Here is a 23,852-nt window from a genome sequence, read left to right on the forward strand (position 1 = left end):
TGTAGAGGTTGAAATGAATGATTTCTTACCCTCTTTAAAAAAATCTAAAAGATGAGATAAATGTACTTTTGACTTGTGAATTCTACAGAATCATTCATGGAAAGATACTCTGATGGAAGGCAAGGATTATGGATCCATTCCTTAAACTTTCTGCAGCAACATCTCAGCTATCGTTTTTTACCCTCAACAAGAGTTTTTTCTCCCTCGGAATTTGAAGCTCTTGTCCAAACTCCTCTTTTTTCTTACAAAAAATCAAGAGCCTTCCTGTTGGCAACGGGTGTTGCCGCTCAGGTTTCAGTTTCTAGGTTGCTCTTGCCAGGATGGATAGACAGAAGTGCCATAGGTTCAAGTAGCAAGATTGAGTAGAAAAGAAGACAGGAGAGGTGCCACATAGAAGTCAAAAGAAGAAGAAAGGAACGAATGCTTACAACAAAAGCCGCTTTCTCTGGTGGAGATCTTGACCAGACCATGCTGTCCAGACAGAATCTCACGTATGCAATAGGAAGATGAGCATGGCAATATATTCTTCCAATTGGCAGGCATATTGGCCACATTCAATTATGCCTTCCCTCTTTTACCTTTTCCCTCTTTTTACCCCACTGTAATATTCCTTTCTCAATCACAAGATTCTCCAGAACATCGAAGCCTCTACTATACACACACACACACACGCACAACATTGAAAGCTTTTCCTCTCGTATAGACTTGAAAAATCAATTTCAAAATAGTTCTAACCATTCATATATTTTTTAAAGCTATAATTAAAAATATTTTTTTTAAATCTCTTTTGTTAAACATGGAAAAGTTACCATAATAATAAATATATAATTATGAATTAAGCACTGTATTGTTTCTTAAACAATCATGAAACACTTGATTGTGGACCTCACATAAATAGATATAAAAATAATAATTCATATTTAAATGAGAAATTTATGCTTTTTTTTTCTCTAGCTGTCCCCTTTTGAATTGAAATTCAACATATAAAACAAGCAAATTTAATTGAAAATAATGGGGATTTATAATGGTCATAATCATCGAAATTAAATGTAGATTTTTAACATGAAATTTTTATAGAAGTTAAGTATAAAATTGACTGAGAAAACTAAATAGAATAAAACAATTAGTGAAAATAATCCGATATTTATAAGGTAAATTTAGAATCCGCTGCTAAAATAAGAAAATAAATTACTAGTGATTAGCAATATAATAAATCGACAGTCCAAAATTAAATGTAGGGTCCACAAAAAATCTCACTTTGACACTAACGTCGTTAACCCATTAACGCCACTAACTTCCATCCATATCTAAATTCCCAGCGCACATAGACAGGCCATCCGTCATTCTTTCCCATTTCTTTCATCCCCCTCTCTGCACAGCTTCTCTGCGGATCCTGCCCTCTCTCTTCCTCTGCGTCTCTGTAAGCTTTTCCAACTCTCTCTGATTTTCTGTATGTTTATATTGGTTGTCGATGTTGTTACTGTAGAACTTGAGTAGTCTTAATTTGGTTCTAAAGTTTTTTTTTTTAAAAAATCTTTTTTGGTTTTGTTATGAATGGTTCATAGATCTGAACCATGTTAGATTGGATCTGTTTTAGGGGTGTTTGTCGAATTCTTTTATGACCCTTTTGCATTTTTTGTTTGTTGGAATGGATAAAAGGGAGATCATGAAGTTTGTTGCGAAATAATGAAAGGAAAATGATGGAATTGAAAGGGACAGGCATTGTAATGTGTAAATTTTTTGATGTTTTTTTGTTTGTTAATGGATTGGATTGGATTTTGTGTGATTTGTGAAATGGCATAAAAAAGAGAAGACTTTGCTTGTATTTGTGAGAGGATGTGTGTGGAGACCTCGCTTGCACATCTATCTATTTTTATTTTGATTGATTTGTGTGAATGATAAAATGTTAAGGTTGATGTAATGGGGATCTATTTCTGTAAGTCTGATTGTTGTTTTTTTTTTATTTGGTGATTTGTTTTTGATGCAGCTAAGAACTTGGAAAGATGGGGCTCTCATTCACCAAGCTTTTTAGCCGTCTGTTTGCCAAGAAAGAAATGAGAATTCTCATGGTGGGTCTTGATGCTGCTGGTAAGACCACCATCTTGTACAAGCTCAAGCTCGGAGAGATTGTCACCACTATTCCAACAATTGGTATGTTATCAAAATATTATTGGTACTATAGAGCTGTTTAGTACTGGATTTATTGTGTTTTCTTGTAAAGGATGCTTATATGTAGCCTCCTTTCAGGGTTTAATGTGGAGACTGTGGAATACAAGAACATAAGCTTCACTGTCTGGGATGTTGGTGGCCAGGACAAGGTATGAAAAAATCTGTTATCTTGTGATATCAGCTCTGAGTATAATGGTGACATTAGGGAAATGAGTTAAATTTTTATCCTTTCAAGTTACTGCTTCATAAGTTTTTTGCTCTATCATTGACTAAACCTGATATGATGTGCATTTATGCTTGTACTTGCTGTCTTTTGATGTAAATGTGTTCATGGATGGTCTTTTACAGATCAGATATCTCTCCATCATATCAAAACAAAAAACATAAACTATGTGGATCTCGCCACTTTAGTGTACAACCTTACCTTTTTCTTACAAGGAGAACTATCCATTGCATGGCTGAAGTTCTAGAAGTATAGACTTTCTGTCTTCTTAATTTTACACATTTACATGCCTTTGTTGTCTAAGTTTCTGTTCTTTGGTTATGCATATGTTCTCATGGCAGTCTTGTGCTGATTAGATGCTTGTCATTAGCAAACAACAAAAACATAAGCTATATCGGCCGGAGCAATCTTGTCTTTCATTTTTCTGCTCTTTTCGGAGTGAGGAATGTCTATCCATGATATGACAGGCATTTCATTGTATGTGTTTGTGAATGTTCAGTGGTTGAATTTTTTTTTGGTTTGGAGTGAGGAATGTCTATCTATGATTATGGACTGTCTTGTGCTGGCTATTTGGCCTCCTCCAGCTCATAACATATTCAGAAGCTACATTACTGAAGACACCTTGTGTTTTCAGTTTTTTCCTTTGTCTTTGTGAGGTAATGGTATCCAAGCTGGGGTGTAATTACATATCCGGAATCGTAAATGGGATTGCTTGCATGTTTCTCTATGCATTTAATGAATTGTCTAAGAAATGAATAGTTGAGTTGCCAGTCTCTCTATCAACATTTCCTTGGCTATTTCCCTGTTTATTGTCGTATACTCTTTTCTCTTATCTCTTATGTTGATCAAATAAGGATGTAATTTTAGCTTTAATTGTTGAAATTATGTACTAAAAAATTACTGCTTTTGTACAAAATTTTCCTCAAGTCAACACCTTGTGTCTTGCATTCAACGATATCTTGGATCTTATTTTTTTATGTTGATAAAAAGAATTGTTTGTCAAATTGTTTTTCTAATTTGCACAGATTCGACCTTTGTGGAGACATTATTTCCAAAACACTCAAGGGCTCATCTTTGTGGTTGATAGCAATGATCGTGACCGTGTTGTTGAAGCTAGGGATGAGTTGCATAGGATGTTGAACGAGGTAGCCATAAGCCTTAGTTCTTAATGTTTTCTCGTGGTTTTGCGCATCTTAATAATGAAATTTAATTTTCTGAGTAGGATGAATTGAGGGATGCTGTGCTACTTGTTTTTGCAAACAAGCAAGATCTTCCAAATGCTATGAATGCTGCTGAAATCACAGATAAGCTTGGTCTTCATTCTCTTCGTCAACGCCACTGGTAATTGATAATATCTCCATTGCAAAATTCTGGATAGTTTTCTTCTATTTAATATTCATTGATGTCATCTGATATTTATGTCTGTTGCAGGTATATCCAGAGCACTTGTGCCACTTCTGGTGAAGGTCTTTACGAAGGGCTTGACTGGCTTTCCAACAACATTGCTAGCAAGGTAGGGTCATAGTGTTTTGTAGGAAACAATGGTAAAAATCCGTGTTTTGTTGGTTGTAACTTTGGCTTATGAATTGTGGCAGGCTTAAGAAATGGGTTGATCATGCAACTTTTTGGATCGCACTTACCTTGGGAATCTTGCGAGGTCCGGTGTTTGCACTTACTTTGGGAATCTTGCTAGTAGGTTTGGTGTTGCCGATTTCATATCCTGTAATCAGCAAGAGAATGCATCTTTGGCTGTGTAAGATATTATTACTGTAATAGAAATTGACTAATTATCCCTATAGTTTTGAAATAATTCATGATTCACAGCTTTAACATGATGTATCTTGATACAAGTTTGTTGCTAGTGGAGCTCTGCGAGATTAATGTGTCTTTCATTGACCAGCCATTGCTTGATGGGAATTTTTTTTGTAGTTAATATATTGACATTCGCTATTTTTCTGCGAATGGACGCATATTTCGGCGAATGTTGTACACTTGATTTCTATTACCAGTTTGCACGAACGATGAACAGTCCTGATCAGACTTTTCTGCAGACATCATAAATTTATAATGGTTTGGTTCTGGTTTTTCCTTCTAAGCTTGCTATCAATGTATCCTCTCCTCTTAAGGTATTGATCGGAAATGGAGTAGTTTTTGTTTATGAGTATATTTCATAAGTGTTTTCCTTTTAAAAAAATAATTAATGTTATATTTATTTTTTTCAATGTATACAATATTAAAAAAAATTATTTTGATATATTTTAAAATAAAAAAAAACGCACTAAAATATCAAATACAAATCTCTAATCTTTTCAATTATTCATCAAGAAAAAAAATAATCAACCCTTTTTTTCAGAAACAATCATTCATCATTAATTTCTTGAATAAATAGCATTTTGTTATATGCTCTCTTTTATTTTATTTTTTACCTCTTGTTAGTATCACAATAATTTGACAAATCATCTCGCAAACTAAAAAAGAGTTTCTCATAAGTATACCATATTTGTTAAAGATGAGGTTAAAATAAGTACTTTATTTCTAACATGATACGACACACCCCTCAAACATTTGTTTTTAGCTTCCCCCTCAAGTGCGCACGCTAGCACTCCTTTGTATCATAAATTACTTTTATACCTTGTTTGTTTATAGAAAAATATTTTCCTGCAAAACCATTTTTTCCACTTCTTCATGTTTGGTGAACTTTAGGAAAGTAGTTCTTAAGAAAATGGTTTCCAAAAAAAAAAAAAAATCCTTCCAGAAGGAAAGTGTTTTCGTTTTCTCATCTCCAAAAAACACTTATCTCCTCCGATTGCTAGCCTCATAAAAAAAAAAAAAACCCTTCATTTCTCTTCCTCTCGAATTCTTGTATCTATTTATCCTCGGTATAAAGTCTTCAAACCAAAAAAAAAACCCAAATATCTAACTCTTAAATTACCATTACTATTAATTAATTTTTCCTTTTCAATATGAAAAAAAAATTATTTTGAGGTTTTAAAATGAAATAATATCAATAGATTTTACTTAAAATTACTTAATAAGGTTATATGTCTATAATATTATATTTAAAATATTTATATTATTTATATAGTTACATTTTATAAAATAATTAAGCTTTTATATAAATATATGATATAATAAATTCATTTTCCCCACCATTAACACTTTATTGTATCTCCTTTTTTTTATTGTAAATCATCAAATAGTTACATTTAATGTTCTATATATATGTTAGGTAAACTTGAAAAAAAATAAACAATAATAAATCATCTTCAAGTTTATTTTCTATGGTATAGCCAAAAATTAAAAAATATTTTTGAATTTATTTTTCATTATACTGTAAATTATTCAAATATCAAAAAATAATTATTTTTTCAAGAATTTACTTTTTATAAAAATCACTTTATAAAATTGAATTGCTTTAAAGCAAACAAATAAAATCATAGTTTTAAAACCTGATCCGACAAGTCGATCCAGAACCCGACTAATCCAAAATTGGAATCGGATGACTTTTAAAAAATAAAAAAAAAGTAAAAAACCTAGATGATCAGATGGCAAAACCAATTAAAAATTTAGCTGTAATCTGTTGATTATTTTTTTAAATTAAAATGATATCATTTTAATTTGAAAAAATTAAGCTTGATTTGGATAATGACTAAAAAAAATTCATGACCTGGGGGCTTGGTTCGGATCAACGTCAGGCTGAATTTATAACTCATGACCGGGAAATGGGCATTGTGAAAGTAGAATACGTATTGTTTAATAATTTCGATTATGATGTCACATTAAAAACCATCTTCATCTAAAAATGGCAAATTCTTAAAATATAATTTATACTATTATTTTACTTTTGGTTTTTCATATATATATATATATATATATATGGTAGCAACTTTACTGCTTAGATACGCATACCAATTAATCCACTGCATGCTCACCATCGACTCGTTGGCGACGGTGGTGGTCCAGGTAAGAAAAACACGGTGCGTGGAAGCAGTGGACCAACGAATCAACAGCTTGATGCCTGCTGGAAGAAACCCGGGCCTCTTAAACCACCAATTAATCTCCATCATTTTCATCAAAATTATCCATGCAAAACCGCGTTCAGTGACTTCTCTGTGCTTGTCATTGGTTACAGCCAAATTCCTTACAACATTTGTCCAACTGGCCACAGCTGAAATGCACCTTCCGTCCAAGGCACATCTCATCCACTGCCACATCTTCTCCTATAAATACCCACCAAATCATGCGCCATCTCCTCACTTCAAAACAAACTAATTTTCTTGCAAAAAAAACTCTCTAAGTTTCTCTCTCAATGGCTTCTTTTCTTGCTTCTTCAAGAGTTCCAATGTTAGTGGTAGTGGTCTTGTTTACACTTGCTTCTTTGATGGGGTCATCTCTTGGTAACTTCTACCAGGACTTTGATATTATATGGGGAGATTGGCGTGCAATGATACTCAACGATGGTGAGCTTCTCAATCTCAATCTTGACCAAGCTTCTGGCTCAGGATTCCAATCCAAGAATGAGTATTTGTTCGGAAAGATTGATATGCAACTCAAGCTTGTCCCTGGCAACTCTGCTGGCACTGTAACTGCCTACTACGTAAGTTTTCTTAATATTAATGACTATTTTGAGTACAGAAATTTAACATTTTCTCTTGGTGTTATTAATCTCTGTTGGTGTAATAATTTTCAGTTACAATCAAAAGGGTCGGCCTGGGATGAGATAGACTTTGAGTTCTTGGGGAACTTGAGTGGAGATCCTTACATTCTTCATACTAACGTGTATAGCCAAGGCAAAGGCGACAAGGAGCAACAATTTTATCTCTGGTTTGATCCAACTGCTGATTTCCACACCTATTCCATCCTTTGGAACCCACAAAGAATCATGTAAGCTAACACTTGCTCCCATAAATATATTATATGTTATATGTTTTTAGAGAGTTTGGGATTGTATTTTAAATAATATTTTAAAAAAAAATATTTTTTTGATATATTTTCAAATAAAAAATACTTTAAAAAATAATTATTATTGTACTCTTAAACAGTATTACAATATATATTCCTTTTGTTATCTTAAATTTCTTTGTTTTGCTAACATTTTCCTTCTCATTTGTGTCAGCTTCTTTGTAGATGGCACCCCTATTAGGGAGTTCAAGAACATGGAATCAATTGGCGTTCCATTTCCAAAGTATCAACCAATGAGACTCTACTCTACTTTATGGAATGCAGATAACTGGGCTACAAGAGGTGGTCTCGTCAAGACTGATTGGTCACAAGCCCCTTTCACTGCCTCCTATACGAACTTCAATGCTAATAATGCTTGTGTTTGGTTCAATGGTGCATCTTCTTGTGATACAAATAATTTCTCCCCTCCTTCTTGGCTTTCAGAGGATCTTGATTCAGCAGATCTTGATAAGCTTCAATGGGTGCAAACGAACAACATGATATATAATTATTGCACAGATGCCAAGAGGTTTCCCCAGGGATTTCCTCCAGAATGCAACATGTCTTAGAGGGGGAAGAAGACACAGTCACACAGCAATACATGGTTTATATTAATAATTAATTTCTTTCATTGTTTTTACTCATGAAAATTACAGATTAATAAATGTACGTATGATTTTTTTTTTTGGTTTCAATGTTTTCCAATAATACGTGTTCGATTTAAGAACTAATATTACAGAATCCTTAACTTTGTATTTCGATTTTTTTTTCTTCATCAAAACATCTAGCAATCAAGCATTGGATCCCACATACATGAAACAGCTCTTGTATTCCCATGAATCTACACCAAACAGTTTAAATTTTAGACCTGAAACATTCTGAATTGAAGTATCAAATTTAATTGCTAAACTGTAAATCTTGAAAAGCTGTCATTGTGCTAAAGCAATGACTTCAAAGTTTGAGGTATTTGGTTAGAGAGAGGTTACATGGGCAACGACAATTTCTGTGTGTTTGTCATGAAATTAAATAATAATATTTAAAATGTTTTTTAATTGAAAATATATATTTCAATAATATTTCCTTATATTTTTTTTAAAACTTTTAACATAGCATAATAGAATCATAAAAAAAAAAATCTTAAAATTAGTAATTTAATACCTTCTAATTTGAAAAAATAATTGAAACACGTTATGAAACACATTTAATAGGCTTGAACCAGTAATAAAGCGAGCATCAAAGCTTGTATTGTAATTATGTTGGTTAATGGGTCGGTACATGCAAAGCTGGTCTTGCCAAACCCGGGACATGTTGAGGCGAGATTGAATTACTCATAGCAAAGAGAAACTCCTGTACTTTTTTCTTTCTTTTTCATGTGTTCTTGGTCTACCCACTATCCTTTCGTGTATAGGTCAATTAAAAATTGAGTTATAATTAACTAAACTTATATGACGTGGTAGCTTTATATATATATTAGTGTATTTTTTCTATTTAATATTATTAGGGTCTTTTAGTTTTTTTCTATGTAAAGAATTAATATCCATTTAGCAATAGGAAATATAAAGGAATAAAATTAAGTATTTTAAGTTTTTTATATTTATGGTGTTTTTAATTTTTAAAGTTTTTGACTTGTAATAAAATTTTTATCCTCTGTTTCTGCCTGCATTAATTTGTATTAAAATTCAATAATTCTTAATAATTATTTTACTTTGCTATGTGTTGTATAATAATCATAGTTGTAAGAAGTTATATATTAAAACATGTTTATATATGAGGGGATGAAGAAGTTCTTTCTCGAGAAAAAAACGTTTAAAACCTAATTGTAATGTTTTTTTTACATTAATTCTTTTAATTTAAAATCCTAGTAGTGAGATATAGGATAGGACATCCTACATAAATTTATTATATTAGAAATTTATAATGAGATGATTCGTACAAAAAAATTAAAAATTCATGATGAGATAAGTTATATACAAAAAGTATTCTTGATAAAGAATATTTTTTAAGTGTAGGCTGAATTCAAGAATGAATTCTTTTCAATCAAGAAAGAAAAATGTAAAAGTTTTTTTAGAAAAATAAATATATTTTATAATTAACTTTATTTCTTTTTATTTTTATTTTTATACTCAACATTATTAATTTTTTTTCTCTATACAAATGGTTATAATAGCTTTTTAACAAGTGAAAATATAATTAAATATTTTTAAATTAATTCTCATTTTTATAATGTGTATAGTTTTTAAAAGTTTTTTTACTAGTAACAAACTATTTATCCTTCACTTTTATGTCATTATTGTTATTTAATTATGGATTTTGGATTTAACTTAGAATCCCTTAATTTATAAAAGTGACATTACACTCGGATTTATATTGTATTTGGCTCTTGTTTTCAAGTTCGAAACTATATATATATATATCTCAAAAAGAAAAAAGTTGGGAAGAGAAAAAATCAAAATAAATGAACGGTTCAAATTTTATTCCTTCGAGGATAAATCCACCGATATAAATGACGAATACACCTTAAAACTAGAGAAGGGTTGCTCGCAGATTAACAAGCCTAACAAACAACATCAACGCTTTAGTATTGCCTTTCCAGAGACAATAGCCATGGTTATCAGAATCCTCATCTCCCTGTTCCTTTCAACCAAAGGATTTGGAGGACTTGGTGGTGCTGTGAAACTAGTTTCACAGCTGGCTTGTGCTCTTGGTGCTACTTGTTCAAGCTTGAGCATATCATCATAATCTTTCCTGTTAAAAGATTGCAAGGCAGCCCCGAAAGACGACTTCACTATACCAAAAGCATTCTCACATGCAACAAGAACATTCCTCAATGATTGGTCAGTCGTGTTCTGTAGAAGATCCATAATGTACTCGTAAGTGCGTGTTGCGTTTGTTATTGTCTGGTCCATTGCTATTGCTGTGAGACCAACATAGTCTATTGACGGGCTTTTCATGTTCTCATGAAAAACCCTGTTGCAGAAACCATAGTCTTCCATTTGTCGACATACTTCGTCGATTAAATCTTGGGGATCTTGGGCTTCACTTAAGGGAGGGTTGGTCAAGAGAATGATGACTAGAAGTGGAAAAAATAGGGAGAAACAGTGAGAAAAGGCCATGTTTCTGCTGCTGGAATTAGAATATAGTGATGTGATATACGAAACAGAGGAGAGTACTGTGGTGAATGCCTTTGCCTGTGTATATGTGTGAAAGTCTATTGAGGAAAATATAAGTTTCAGAAGATGTTGCGAGTAAAGCAAAGGGTCGAAAAGAAGGAAAGATTTGAAAGCATGATCAAGCCCCATATGCTAAAGAAATTATACGGTATAGTCCCTGCCACTTTGAGATTATGGTTCAAGGAATTATGGAAGGAGAAATCATCCTATATTTAGTCTTTAATTAGTTTTAAAATGCTAAAAATAATTATATTTGTAAGAGATGAAAGATTTTTGTATGAAAAGGAGAGAAGTTGATTTTGTTTCCTAATATATGGTCATGGAGATAGTGGAGGCAACGTGTTATTTTCTTTTATTTTTATTGTAATTACTAATGTAATGTTTTGATGTAGTAAATAATTTTTTTAATTCGGGAAATTATATTAACAGAAAAAAAGAAGAGAGTAGTGATGGATTGATGGAAGTGAAAGAAGTAAGTGAAGTTAAAATTTAATTGTTTACAATAAGTAAAGGAAATAAAATTTATTTTAGATTACTAATAATTACTCAAGAGTAGAAGAGGAGAAAATTTAGAGAATATTGCTATATTTCTTTCCTAATTCAAATTGGGAAATAATCGGCTCATAATTTTTATTTAGACTGTTTGTTTTGCAGTGAAACTATATTTTTTTAAAAAATTAATTTTTAATGTTTTTATATCATTTTAATATGTTAATATTAAAAATAAATTTTAAATGATTGTCATTTACCTTTTCATCTATTATTATGACCACAAACAACATCAATTCCTCTACCTCCATTACCATTCACAACACTCAAGTTCAATAATCTTTAAAGAAGAAATTATGCAACAATAAAGAAGAGAGAGGAGATTTCATCCCCTATTCATCAGCCCTGATACATCAGTTATCCAAAATTCCACATACAAGATAGTTTTTTTCACTAAATATTTGATATTGTGCGAACTAGTCTAGAAAAGCCTCAAGCTAGCCTATGCGGTAGCCAACAATGTCTCAATTGACCCTTTCAAGAACATATTCGTTGACACTCAGAGTAGTTCCCCAGGTTAACAAACCAATCTTTTTTTAATACCATTAAAAGCTGCAGAGTTTATTGGGATCTGACTCGCACAAGTTCTAAGAAAAGATTTACATTGGGACAGGCGTGGAGAGATTTGCTCATACTGTGTTTGCTGAGAGAGTCGGTGAGGCTTTTCAAGCTTGGCTTGCAGGTCTTGGTAACAAGGAAGGAAAATTACCTTTCATTTCAATAGCCAGCATGAACCTTCTCTAACGTATTAACAGCTGGTTTGGAAGGAGCATTTTACAGAATCATCGACATCTAAGATTCTAGCTCCACGTACCTGACAAAGATTAGTACAGAACAAAATGACTTCATCAGATCTAACCCTCTTTTCTGCTATTCTGGTGGTAGCTTCTTTAAGTATTCGTTTGTCTTGGGGAGTCTCCAATGAAGTCTTGGCAAACATATGCTCCCAAACTGATAACCAGACAAGCTGTGAGTATTTTAACTAGTCATAAACGTACCAGCACAGCTTTTCCCCTGTAGCTGTCAATAATCTCAATAGAGCGAGCTTAGCGATTGACGCAGACAAGAACAACACGATAAAAACAATAAGCACAAACAATACAAAATTTTGCCAAAAATGATCACCACACAAGAACCCTAAATCATAATTTTTTTATGGTCATTAATCTTTGCCATTATCCCATTATCAGAACTGGATTATCTAACTTGTGATTATTCAATAATTAAATCGTGAAATTCATTTTACAAATTTGCATTGCTCAAGCGAGAGAAAAAGGAAGGCATTAATGTTCAAGCTGACAGATTTTCATTACTCCTTTTGTTCTGCCGCTGCCTCGACAGCCTCTGAGAAACTTTGAGCTTGCCCTGCATATCCTCATGAAGTATGAAGCTGTCAGAACACTTCTTCCTTGTAAAGTTGGATGTGTAGGTTTGCTACGAAAATGTAGAATCATTGTGATTTTCTTAATTTCCTTCCTTCCCCTTTTACCTGATATGATATGTCAAGGCAAATTGCGAAGCTCAAAAATAAGCCTGAAAGATAGGGATATGATTAAAAAAATATAACAGCTTAAGGTTATAATTAGAAAGAAGAAAAACGGAGAGTAATCTCATTTGAAAAGGGAGATTCAGCGTATAAAAAAGGGTAAACTTCGTTTTAATCCATATAGACTTATCCGTATTTCACTTTAGCCTCTGCAGTTTGAATTTTCCCAATGTTACCCTTCTACTTCTCAAAAAGTTACAATGTTACCCTTACCCATTCACCCAAAACTCGCCGGTTAATTAAAATATATTAATTGACTAAATAGACTAGTTTTTGTTTTTTGAGTTTTTATATTAATTTTCTGAGTGATTTTCTGATATATGTAAGTATTTTAGAGGAAAAAATGATTTTTTATAAAGATATGAAAAAATTCAATAGTTAGATGTTTTTGATAAGATATACAAATAGTAATTAATTCTATGCTTATTAAACTATTTATGGATTATTAACTACCAATATTTATTTTATAAGCTCATAAGAAGAGATAGATATAAAAATAAAAGAGAAAAGAATTAATAAAAATGATAAGAATATTTTTGTTTAGACTGAATGATATTTTTCTTAATTCTCAATCTCTCATGTTTTCTTCTCTTTGTTGTGTCTTTATCTTTCTAATTTAATAAATATTATTTATTACTCTTTAAAATTTCTTGAAACTGTTTAAAAATTATAAGGGTCACATTGGAAAGGTTTGAACTATGAGTGTAGTAGTAAAACATTGATAAATTTATATGGGCATAAATGTAGTCTTCCCCTAAAACAGTAAGAAGAGAAAAGAGAGAGAAGGAAAATAACAAGAAGAGAGGGAGGAAAAGAGCTGGCCGAACCTTCATCGGTGCTGGCCGGACTTGTACAATGTAGTGTTGTGGTGAAGTAGGTGAGAAATCTTTTCCAGAAGTTGAAGGCCAAGAATATCAGCAAAGCAACTACCTCTACTGTTGCTTTCCTTTTTTGTTTTTGATGCCTGAAAGTAAGTGAGTTTAACTCCAAGCTTCTTGTCTGTTTAGCAATTCTATGTCCTATTTCTTTGTGGGCTTCATTTTTTTTCAACTATGCTTGAAGATCAAAACCTTTTGCATGTCTAAGATAGTTTTTGTCGAGAAAGAAAGAAAAAGCAAATGAAATGTTTAGTCACTGTTTTGATTGTTCTCTAGCTACCTTTGTTATGTTGTGGTTGGCTGTGACGGATTGTATATTGTTCTCGAATTGCTTTCAGAAAATCTTGAACCAGTATTTCTTCTGGCTCTTGAATTGTTCCTCTTAGTTTCCATTGCTCTATTTTCTTGTGTTTACTATTGACATTGATTTTGTTCCTCTTATTTGTTCTTATTATTGTTCCTAATTGATCTTGATTGAGCTTTGTGGTTAATGTTCAACAAAGGCAGTTCAAGTTCGACTTAGTTCTTGGATTCTCATTTGTATGAGATACACTTGTTACAGTTGTTAACATCTTCTTCCTAGGTTGTTAATTTTCTGTTTATAACCGAGGTAAAAGAATTGCTGTCTGTAATATGTCCCATTTATGGAAATATGGTATGGTATGTTTCTATTTTCTACCTTCTGCCTGGGTTTCGAGGCATTACCGAAACCACCATGAACTTTCTGTGAATTGGTTAGAATTTAGCATTCTCCTCGTTGAATGTTAATGAGGGGAACATTTACATGTATTTTTGTTCATTCATTTGTGAAAGACTGTAATTTTGACAAAAGAATCCATATTAGAACAGATGTTTGATCTTTCCCAAGATGAGGCTCTTGAAAGTTTATCATTTTTCTACATCTGCTTTGCCTTGTAGGATCTGTTTTGCTGGATTTTTCTCTCTTAGTGTTGTTGTTCCAGCAAAAATTTAACTTGCCATCTTCCCTTCTTAGTTCTTTGTGAGAGAAATTAATGTGGATGTTTAAGGTATTAAATTTGATATGTGATATATTGCATCTGTCAATTTTGAATTCTTAAGACTCTCTACAAGCTTAATTTCAGGAAGTGATGTTCTTTAAGCTATTAATGGTGTTTGTTTTTGTAGTTGTATCGTGTTTTTAAACTTTTTTTATTTTTATTTTTTTTAAATATATTAATATCAAAAACAAAATTTTAAAAATATTATTTTAATATATTTTTTAAAATATATATATTAAAAAACAATTTATTCTACAATCTCAAACATGTTTTAAATTTTTAATACTTATAGTTAGGTGTGCTGCAGCATGATATACTGCTTGTGTACTTCAATTTTTAATTTCAGCAAGTCTGAGATAATCTTGCATTATGCTGCTGGATATATTTTTTTTTTTTTAAAAAAATTAAATTAATATGTTTTTGTAATATGTTAATGTAAAAAATAAATAAAAACTTCTAAAAAATATTTTAATATTTTTTAATAAAAAACATTTTTTTTAAAAAAGACTCCACACTGCAATACCAAACTTACACTCGAATTCATGTTCTTTTCATAATTCATGGTGTTATATGAGACTCAGGCAAGCTTTTTCATGATTCATAATTCACATTTGATAAGTAAACCATTGAAACTTGAGAGTTGTTTTCATTTTTGTTGGAGCTGCCTTGTTGCATTTGCTACATTCAACTTTCAAGTCCCAAATATGTAGTGCTGCCCAAACTCAACAGCACCCGCGAGTCAAAGATGCTGTATATGAAGCTGATGATTTGTTGGATGAGATTGCTTATGAAGCTCTGCGTTCGGAGGTGGAAGTTGGCTCTCAATCTAGTGCAGATCAGGTGAGAGGCTTTTTATCTGCTCGTTTTTCATTTCAGAAAGTAAAGGAAGAGATGGAGACAAAGTTAGGAGAGATCGTTGACATGCTTGAGTACTTGGTACAACAAAAGGATGCCCTTGGTCTGAGAGAGGGTACTGTTGAGAAAGCATCATCACAGAGAATACCAACAACTTCTCTTGTGGATGAATCCGGGGTATATGGTAGGGATGGAGATAAGGAAGCCATAATGAAACTGGTACTATCTGCAACTGAAAATGGCAAACGGCTAGATGTGATTCCCATAGTAGGTATGGCTGGGGTTGGTAAGACCACTCTTGCTCAGCTTGTTTACAATGATAGCAGAGTAGGAGAGCAGTTTGATATGAAGGTATGGATCTGTGTTTCGGAAGAATTCGATGTCCTCAAGGTGATCAAAGATATTCTTAAGAAGGCTGGTTCCATGAATTGTGATACAATGACTGGAGATCAACTTCACTGCGAGTTAGAGAAGGAATCAACAGGGAAAAAAATTATGCTTGTTTTAGATGATGTTTGGAGCAATGATTGGGGAAAATGGGATTTTCTGTTGACACCTTTCAAGTCTCTGTTACATGGAAGTAAGATCCTTGTCACAACACGAATTGAAAGCGTAGCATCGGTCAAGGCCACCGTTGCAGCCCATCGCCTACAGGAATTGACTGCGGATGATTGCTGGTTGGTGTTTGCAAAACATGCATTTGATGATGGAAGTTGCAGTGCACGTCCAGACTTGGAAGAAATAGGTAAAGAAGTCGTAAGAAAGTGCAAAGGGTTACCTTTAGCTGCAAAAGCCCTGGGAGGTCTCCTACGCTTTAAAAGAGATGCTAAGGAATGGGAGAAGATCTTGAAGAGCAACATGTGGGATTTGCCGAATGATGGTATTCTTCCTGTTCTCAGATTGAGTTATCACTATCTTCCACCACAGCTGAAGCAATGCTTTGCTTACTGTGCAATATTTCCAGAGAATCATGAATTTAACAAGGATGAATTAATCCGTTTATGGATGGCAGAGGGCTTTCTAGTTCCACCTAAAAGAAATAAGGAGATGGAAGAAGTAGGAAATGAGTTCTTTCATGATCTTGTTTCAAGGTCATTTTTCCAGCAATCTAGTGGAAAATCAAGGTCAGTTTTTCAAGGATCAAGCGGGGATCCATTATTTGTAATGCATGACCTCATAAATGACTTGGCTAGATATGTAGCTAGAGAATTTTGCTTCAGGTTGGAAGGCGAAGATTCAAACAAGATCACAGAAAGGACTCGTCATTTGTCTTATGCAGTAACAAGACACGATTCTTGTAAAAAATTTGAGGGTATTTATGATGCCAAGCTTTTGCGCACTTTCTTACCATTGTCAGAATCATGGCAAAGCAACCAAATCAATATCTTACCGGTGTCAAGACCACGCAACCAAATCGATAATAAGGTAACACATGATTTATTGCCAGGGCTTACACGCTTACGAGTGCTATCCTTGGTTAACTATTCCAACGTGGTTGAGTTACCTGATTCAATGGGCAAGTTAAAACATTTACGATACCTTAATCTCTCCGCTACATCAATAAAAAGCTTGCCTGAAGTTGTGAGTACTGCATTCCATTTGCAGACATTAATCCTGGAAAATTGTAAAGAGCTTGTTGAGCTGCCTGATTCAGTTGGCCACTTGAAGCATTTGCTATATGCCAGTCTTAAAGGTGCAAAAATCAAAAGGTTACCTGAATCCATGTGTACATTGTATAATCTGCAAACATTAGTCTTGGAAGATTGCAGAAACCTTGTCAGACTGCCTCATTCAATTGGCAATTTGAAGCAATTGCGATATGTGACTCTTAAAGGCACAACGATCAAAATGTTACCAGCATCCATGGGAGGCTTGTGTAATTTGCAGACTTTAATCTTGCGGTCATGCAAAGATCTGATTGAGCTACCAGATGATTTGGGAAGGCTAATCAACTTGAGTCATCTTGACATCGAAGGAACAAAATTGTCGAAGATGCCGCCGCATATGGGTAAACTAACAAAGCTCCAAAACCCAAGTGATTTCTTTCTAGGAAAAGATACTGGTTCTAGCATTCAAGAGTTGGGGAAGCTTCAACATTTACAGGGAGGACTAAATATTTGGAACCTGCAAAATGTTGGGAGTGCTCCAGATGCTCAACATGACAATGTGAAGGGTATGAAGCACCTCAAGACTTTGAATTTGATGTGGGATGGTGATCCTAATGACTCTGGACATGCAAGGCATGTACTTGACAAATTAGAGCCTGATGTAAATGTGGAGTATCTTTATATCTATGGTTATGGGGGTACGAGGTTTTCAGATTGGGTAGGAGACTCTTCTTTCTCAAGAATAGTATCCATGGAGCTCAGCCGATGTAAATACTGCACGTCCTTACCACCACTTGGGCAGTTAGGGTCTTTGAAAGAACTCCTGGTAAGAGGGTTTGAGGGACTTGCGGTTGTGGGTCATGAGTTCTACGGAAGTTGCATGTCTGTGAGGAAGCCATTTGGATCCCTTGAAAGTTTAACTCTTTCAATGATGCCTGAATGGCGTGAATGGATTTCAGATCAAGGCATGCAAGCTTTCCCTTGTCTTCAAAAGCTTTGCATAAGCGGCTGCCCCAACCTAAGAAAGGTGCTGTCCAATCACCTCCTTCCATCTTAACAACACTTGAGATCGAGGGATGCAAGCAGCTTGTAACTTCAATTCCAAGATGTCCAATCATTGATGAATTAAAATTAGATGATGATTCTCGTCATCTGCTCCTAGGCAGATTGCCTTCTGGGATGCACAGCCTGAAAGTTTATCGATTCTATTCCATAGATTCCATACCAAAAGAAATGGAGCAAATTGGTTCATTTCTCACCACTTTAGAAGAAATTGAAATGGAAAATTGTGATTCACTCAAGTGCTTCCAGCTGGATTTGTTCCCTAGGTTGAAGACTCTCAGGATCTCTAAATGTTCAAATTTGGAATCTCATTGTGAACATGAAGGACCTCTAGAGGAACTCACCTCTCTTCATTCCTTGAAAATATGGGAATGCCCTAAATTAGTATCTTTTCTGAAAGGAGGATTACCTGCCTCATGTTTGACAGAGCTTCAGTTGTTCGATTGCGCAAATTTGAAGTCCTTGCCTGAGCATATGAATTCCCTCCTCCCATCCCTTGAAGATTTGAGATTATTCCTCCTTCCAAAACTTGAGTTCTTTCCAGAAGGGGGTCTGCCCTCTAAATTAAAATCACTTTATATTGAAAATTGCAGCAAACTCATTGCAGCCAGAATGCAATGGAGTTTGCAATCGCTCCCTTCTCTTTCAAAATTCACTGTTGGTGTTGATGAAAGTGTGGAATCCTTCCCAGAGGAGATGCTGCTGCCCTCAACTCTTGCCTCTCTTGAAATATGGAGTCTTAAAACTCTGAAATGCCTGAACTACTCGGTGCTTCAACACCTCACTTCTCTTGGACAATTGACCATCACAGATTGCCCTAATCTACAGTCCATGCCAGGAGAAGGCCTCCCCTCCTCCCTTTCTTCTCTTGAAATCTGGCGGTGTCCTTTGCTGGATCAAAGATGTCAACAGGGAATAGGGGTAGATTGGCTCAAGATTACTCACATCCCCAACGTGCATATTAATGGATACAGGATCCATCAACCTTAGGTATTGCTTATCTGAATTTCAACTCAAAATTTCTCTTTTCTTATCTTTTTTCTTGTTAAGCTTCTTTTTGTGTACTTTTAGATTAATTCTCTGTTATTAATTCTGTCATTTGTGGCAGCATTTCATTTTAATCATGAACGGCCAGTTGGGGAGACAGTGTTTACAGGTTTGTCATGCAGATGTTTTCCTACTGCTGACTTTCATTGCTCACCTCCAATTTTTGCCAATAATGTCTTACGAATTTCTTACAGCATTTATGCCATTGAAACTTATCAGCATAGTCTTATATCCCATATAGCAGGAGAACTGGAATTCTGGGTGCCCCAGGTAAATTCAGTTTTCCCTATTTGCACTTGTATTCTGAACCGCAACAAGTAGATTGAACTTCCGAAGTCTTTCTTTCTGGTTTGATTCATCTGCAGCATTCTCTAGCAAGCCATTTTGCCCAGCTCTTACGAGAGAAAAGCTTCATGTGTAGACTTACTTCTTGCAGAACGTATTAGAACTAGATGCTTGTCTGAATCTCGTGCTTCAGGCCATTGATGATAAGATCTTCGGTGTGCGTTCCTTATGTAAGGTTGAAAAAATTTCTATGTTTACTGAATATACATGTACAAGCATAACTTGTTTTGGTAATTTTATTCAGCTCAATCTTACACTCCCCCTTCCTACCATAATTCCACATTCTCTCCCATTCAATTATCTGATATAATTTCTCTACCGTTTCTTTTCTGCTCTATTAGGTCCCAGAGGTATTGAAGAGGCCAATGGATTTGTAAATTGAATTTTATTCCGTGTCTCATGATGATGTTCAAGATGGTTCAGGGATCAAGACTGTGGAAGCCATGAGATCAAAATATGGTTTATTTGGAGAAAACTCAAATTGGACAGAAGATTAAGCATTGACCTCTGAAAACAGATGCTTGCAATATGACTTGTGAGCCTTCATGGTCCCAACGAAGAATCAGCCAGTCCCATAACTGTACACACTCAAATATATATTATATCCAAAATATAGATAAGATATGAATGTATAAATTTCTACTCATTGTCATTTATACTTGAACTTCCACTGCCCCTCTCTCAGTTATTACTTATTAAGTAGGGAAGGGGAAGGATCCACTCAGCCGACCTATTAATTATTGAGAAATTACTTGCTGGATTAAAATATATATATGTGTGTATGTGTGTGTGTGTTCTTCAAAATTATCACAATCTTGTTGCGGCACCATTTTCTTTGAAAAAGATTTAAACTTAAAATAAGAGGGCAAGAAAAGTATTTATTTATATATATAAATGAATAATTTTTGTAGTAAAAAATTGGAATTACCAACCTTCTCTTCTTTCCAATGCCTTACGCCCTACTTGTGTGAAAGATAGTTTTAGAAAAGTTTCTGAAAGGTATTTTATATTTTTCTTTTATTGTTCGTTGAACTTCAATATATCTTGTCTATTTAAGCATAATATATATTACCTTGTAGAACACTTCCTCTTTCTTCCTTTCCGATTGCTGCAAGGATTCTGCCTCCTCTTGCCGACCTACTGCGGCTGAAAGTCCTTTTTTCCCGCAAGGACTTGCTGCTGGAACAACTCCTTCCGCTAGGATTTCTGCTTCTGCCGTGCCTTTGCTGCGTGATTCTTCCTCAACATCCTAGCTCTATTGTATGCATTTTTCAGCTTCCTACTTTGGCCACTAAAAGTAAGTGAGTGTTTTTTAATCTCTTGTTTCTTTCTCCCTCTTGTGTATGAATAGTTAATTTTTTAGTTTTAAAAAAATTTGGCCACTGAAAGTGTAAATAAAATAAAGCTATGAAACCAATACATTTCCTTAATTTTTTTTTTTTTTGTCTTGATGACCATTATTTCGTTTTTCTAAAACATAAAATACCATTTGTTCTTCAGTTTAAGGAATTATATTACTTGTTATTTTATGCCATTGTCCTCTTGAATTTATTTTCGTGAAAAGAAATAAACTTATAAGAAATGGAAATATTAAAAGTGTAAATAAATTAAAATAATTATTAGTAGTAGTTAACGAAGTCATTTGAGCCACGAAAGCCCACGCGCGGTTTAAGCCACGAGATTGTATACCTGGTAATTAAAATAGTCCTCTTGAATTCATAATCAAGTAGCATTAACAGCACATGGACCCTCTTAACCCGACACTAAAGCCCACGCATGTAGTTTAAGCCACGAAATCATTTTTATACGTGTTTCGAAGCCCGTCATTCTTTATTAGAGGACACCTTGTAGCAGATTTGTTAGGCTAGACTGTGCCCGAAGCGAAACAATTACTTGGTTATGACTTAATTTTTTGTTTGGGGGGATTTTATGGGATAAATCTGAGTCCGTTGATTTTATTTAAAATAATCTTATTTTAATCTTGATGTAATGAGATTTGATTAGATTAACTAGATAGTAACTCAATCAATAAAATTACTCGTGTTTGATTACATTAATTTAAATTGAAATCAAACTCTATGTAATAGATTAGCAAGAAAAATATTCATTTTTTTATAATGAAAAAATAGAAACATATAGGTTACTGGAAACTTCGAGAAAACATGTTACATCTGGCACACATCTATTGGGTGGTGATCTCTCCACACAATTTCTTATAAGCTCCACAACAATGCATTTTTGCGAAATTAAACTTTATTTTTTCTGTCGGCGTTCTTGCAAAAGCTTTATAGTTTTGTTAGTTGGTCTAGCAGGTGGGACCTAAGGTTGACAATGAAAGTTGGATTCAGCCGACATTGAGATTGGATAATATATATATATATAGACTTGCTATAAGATAAGTTTTGATCTTGGACCGGTAAAATCGATTGCTTAATTAATACTCTTTGTGCTTTGAATTTGACTAGCTTGAATTCTTGGGAAAGTTCCATTATACTCTTTATCGTGTCTCATATTCTACATTTGGAATTCCAACTAATACGGGCATGATGGTACGTAGCTATATAAATTAAGAAAGAAAAAAAATCAAACCTTAAGTGGTACGAAACCTTTGGTTGCTCGCCTTGACTGTAGTTTGTAATATTTGAGAGAATTTACTGAAAATAAAGTAATAAATATTGGAAATTTGATATCATTCAAGTATTGGTTGCAATAAGTTGTTTTGATTCTTGAGGTTTTGGTTCTGAGTGAAGTTGTGGTGATGAGTTAGGGGATGGTGGATATGCATTAGATTAAAATTACATAAACTTATTCCAAAACTATTTTAAGAATATATTTATATTATGTTTTTATTTTCATTCGTATAATAAATTATGATTCTGTTATTTTTGTATCTATCCCTTCTTTCCCAAGACACTATTTTATTACAATATTAGTAACTTTGTATTAAATTTAATGATCTTTGTGGGGTTGGAATTAAAGAAAATGCTATATATATGTAGGATAACCTTCAGTCCCACAATATTTGACAAGTCCATTAATTTTTATTGAATTTATATATGGTTAATAAAGGCCTTCACGTATCATTTGTTTCAAATTTTAATTGTTGACATTTAGGATAAAAATCCCAAAGACAAAGGAGATTAATGGAGAATCTAGATTTAACGGTTATTATGGATCAAGAAATAATTAAGATCTAAGGGCTACGAGAGAATCATGGATTGGACGGTGCAAGATAAACCATTAAATATTATTTCATTTTTCTTCTTAAACCGATCGAAATATATACCTTTTGATTGTTTCATTTGATCACATTTCATTGCAAAAGATTTGGTTTGCGATTTAATTACAAAGTAACTATTAAAAGAAAAAGAAGTCGGAAACGTATATATCTAAATAAGATCAGCAAGACAAACTGATTAGGAAAAGGGATATATATATATATATATATATATATATATATATATTTATATATATATAACAGGGAATATATATATATATATATATATATATATATATATTAAAAGAATATAAAATTACCTTAAAATTATTTTAAAATATAGTTATTTTATGTTTTTGTTTCTTCTTATAAACTAAATATGTTTATATCTCTTCTATTTTAAGAGATTAACCACGCACAAATAAAAAAAATTGGATAATTTTAATCTATTGCTTCTTTAAAAATATAAAATAGACAAATAAAATTGTTTCCATCTTTATTTTTTTACTTTATTTTAAAAAATATATCTCATATTATTATTTTATCCCATTATTTAGGGAACCGTAGTAAAAAAAAAAGAGATTATATTATAAAATAAAATTAAAAACTAAGAAAAAAAGGGAGAGTAAAAGTGTAATTAAGTACCACCGGCCTAGGCCTACCATTAATACCGAAGCCACACCTAAGCAATTTTGTCCTCATGCCAGACCACAAATGCCACGTGAGCATCTAGTAGGACTTTTTCTTTATATGTCGGCAGTCTTGCAAGCTCTCTAGTATGGTTAGTTGGTCAAATATGTGATCTAGGGTTAATTAAGGTTGATTATGAAATGGATAATATTTATTTAGTAGCAAGATAAAGTTTTGATTTTGAACCAAGAAAATCAATGCTCGTTAAGGTTGTGAATTAGACAAGATTGAGTGTTTAACGGATGTGTTTAAATTAGTTTGTGTTTCATTTGTGATTAAGTTTGTTTTTTTTTCTAATTATGATTTTAATATAATGCATCTTTGTATTTTGTATGATATTGTATTAATAAATATTAATAAATCTTATTAAAATCTTGTTATAATTAATATTTAGATTTTAAAAACTAAGAAACAAAGTATAGTTGTGAGTTTAACTTGTATCATGCTCCCATGCTGTGCTGTGTTCTTTAATTTGAATTTATTTGTGTTCTAATTGAAATTTTAATGAAGCATCCTTGTATTGATATTACACAT

General features: G+C 33.2%; 3 protein-coding genes and 1 pseudogene across 3 annotated transcripts; 3 read left to right on the forward strand and 1 right to left on the reverse strand.

Annotated features, from left to right (window-relative positions):
* Nucleotides 1–1,317: 1,317 nt before the first annotated feature.
* LOC105135682 (ADP-ribosylation factor) lies at nt 1,318–4,284 on the forward strand. Its single transcript, XM_011040682.1, has 7 exons — nt 1,318–1,420; nt 1,988–2,151; nt 2,248–2,318; nt 3,418–3,537; nt 3,615–3,733; nt 3,824–3,905; nt 3,988–4,284. The coding sequence occupies exons 2-7, from the start codon at nt 2,004–2,006 to the stop codon at nt 3,991–3,993; spliced, it is 546 nt and encodes a 181-aa protein (XP_011038984.1). The 5' UTR covers nt 1,318–1,420; nt 1,988–2,003; the 3' UTR covers nt 3,994–4,284.
* Nucleotides 4,285–6,644: 2,360 nt separating this feature from the next.
* LOC105135683 (probable xyloglucan endotransglucosylase/hydrolase protein 23) lies at nt 6,645–8,092 on the forward strand. The gene is made up of 3 exons (XM_011040684.1): nt 6,645–6,989; nt 7,083–7,276; nt 7,509–8,092. The coding sequence occupies exons 1-3, from the start codon at nt 6,702–6,704 to the stop codon at nt 7,900–7,902; spliced, it is 876 nt and encodes a 291-aa protein (XP_011038986.1). The 5' UTR covers nt 6,645–6,701; the 3' UTR covers nt 7,903–8,092.
* A 1,805-nt stretch (nt 8,093–9,897) lies between these two features.
* LOC105135684 (pectinesterase inhibitor-like) lies at nt 9,898–10,446 on the reverse strand. Its single transcript, XM_011040685.1, has one exon. The coding sequence runs from the start codon at nt 10,444–10,446 to the stop codon at nt 9,901–9,903; it is 546 nt and encodes a 181-aa protein (XP_011038987.1). The 3' UTR covers nt 9,898–9,900.
* A 1,445-nt stretch (nt 10,447–11,891) lies between these two features.
* On the forward strand, nt 11,892–20,081 carry LOC105135747 (putative disease resistance RPP13-like protein 1; annotated as a pseudogene).
* The last annotated feature ends 3,771 nt before the right edge of the window (nt 20,082–23,852 follow it).

This window comes from Populus euphratica, unplaced genomic scaffold (genome assembly GCF_000495115.2).
Source record: "Populus euphratica unplaced genomic scaffold, PopEup_1.0 scaffold271.1, whole genome shotgun sequence".
NCBI classification, from domain to species: Eukaryota; Viridiplantae; Streptophyta; class Magnoliopsida; order Malpighiales; family Salicaceae; genus Populus; species Populus euphratica.

Excerpts from the sequence above, each read along its gene's own strand:
- LOC105135682 (XM_011040682.1), top strand. The coding sequence starts at position 2,004 with ATGGGGCTCTCATTCACCAAGCTTTTTAGCCGTCTGTTTGCCAAGAAA. Across the intron at positions 2,152-2,247 it reads CACCACTATTCCAACAATTG|GGTTTAATGTGGAGACTGTG; the intron begins GTATGTTATCAA and ends GCCTCCTTTCAG. Across the intron at positions 3,734-3,823 it reads TCTCTTCGTCAACGCCACTG|GTATATCCAGAGCACTTGTG; the intron begins GTAATTGATAAT and ends TGTCTGTTGCAG.
- LOC105135683 (XM_011040684.1), top strand. The coding sequence starts at position 6,702 with ATGGCTTCTTTTCTTGCTTCTTCAAGAGTTCCAATGTTAGTGGTAGTG. Across the intron at positions 6,990-7,082 it reads GCACTGTAACTGCCTACTAC|TTACAATCAAAAGGGTCGGC; the intron begins GTAAGTTTTCTT and ends AATAATTTTCAG. Across the intron at positions 7,277-7,508 it reads TGGAACCCACAAAGAATCAT|CTTCTTTGTAGATGGCACCC; the intron begins GTAAGCTAACAC and ends CATTTGTGTCAG.
- LOC105135684 (XM_011040685.1), bottom strand. The coding sequence starts at position 10,446 with ATGGCCTTTTCTCACTGTTTCTCCCTATTTTTTCCACTTCTAGTCATC.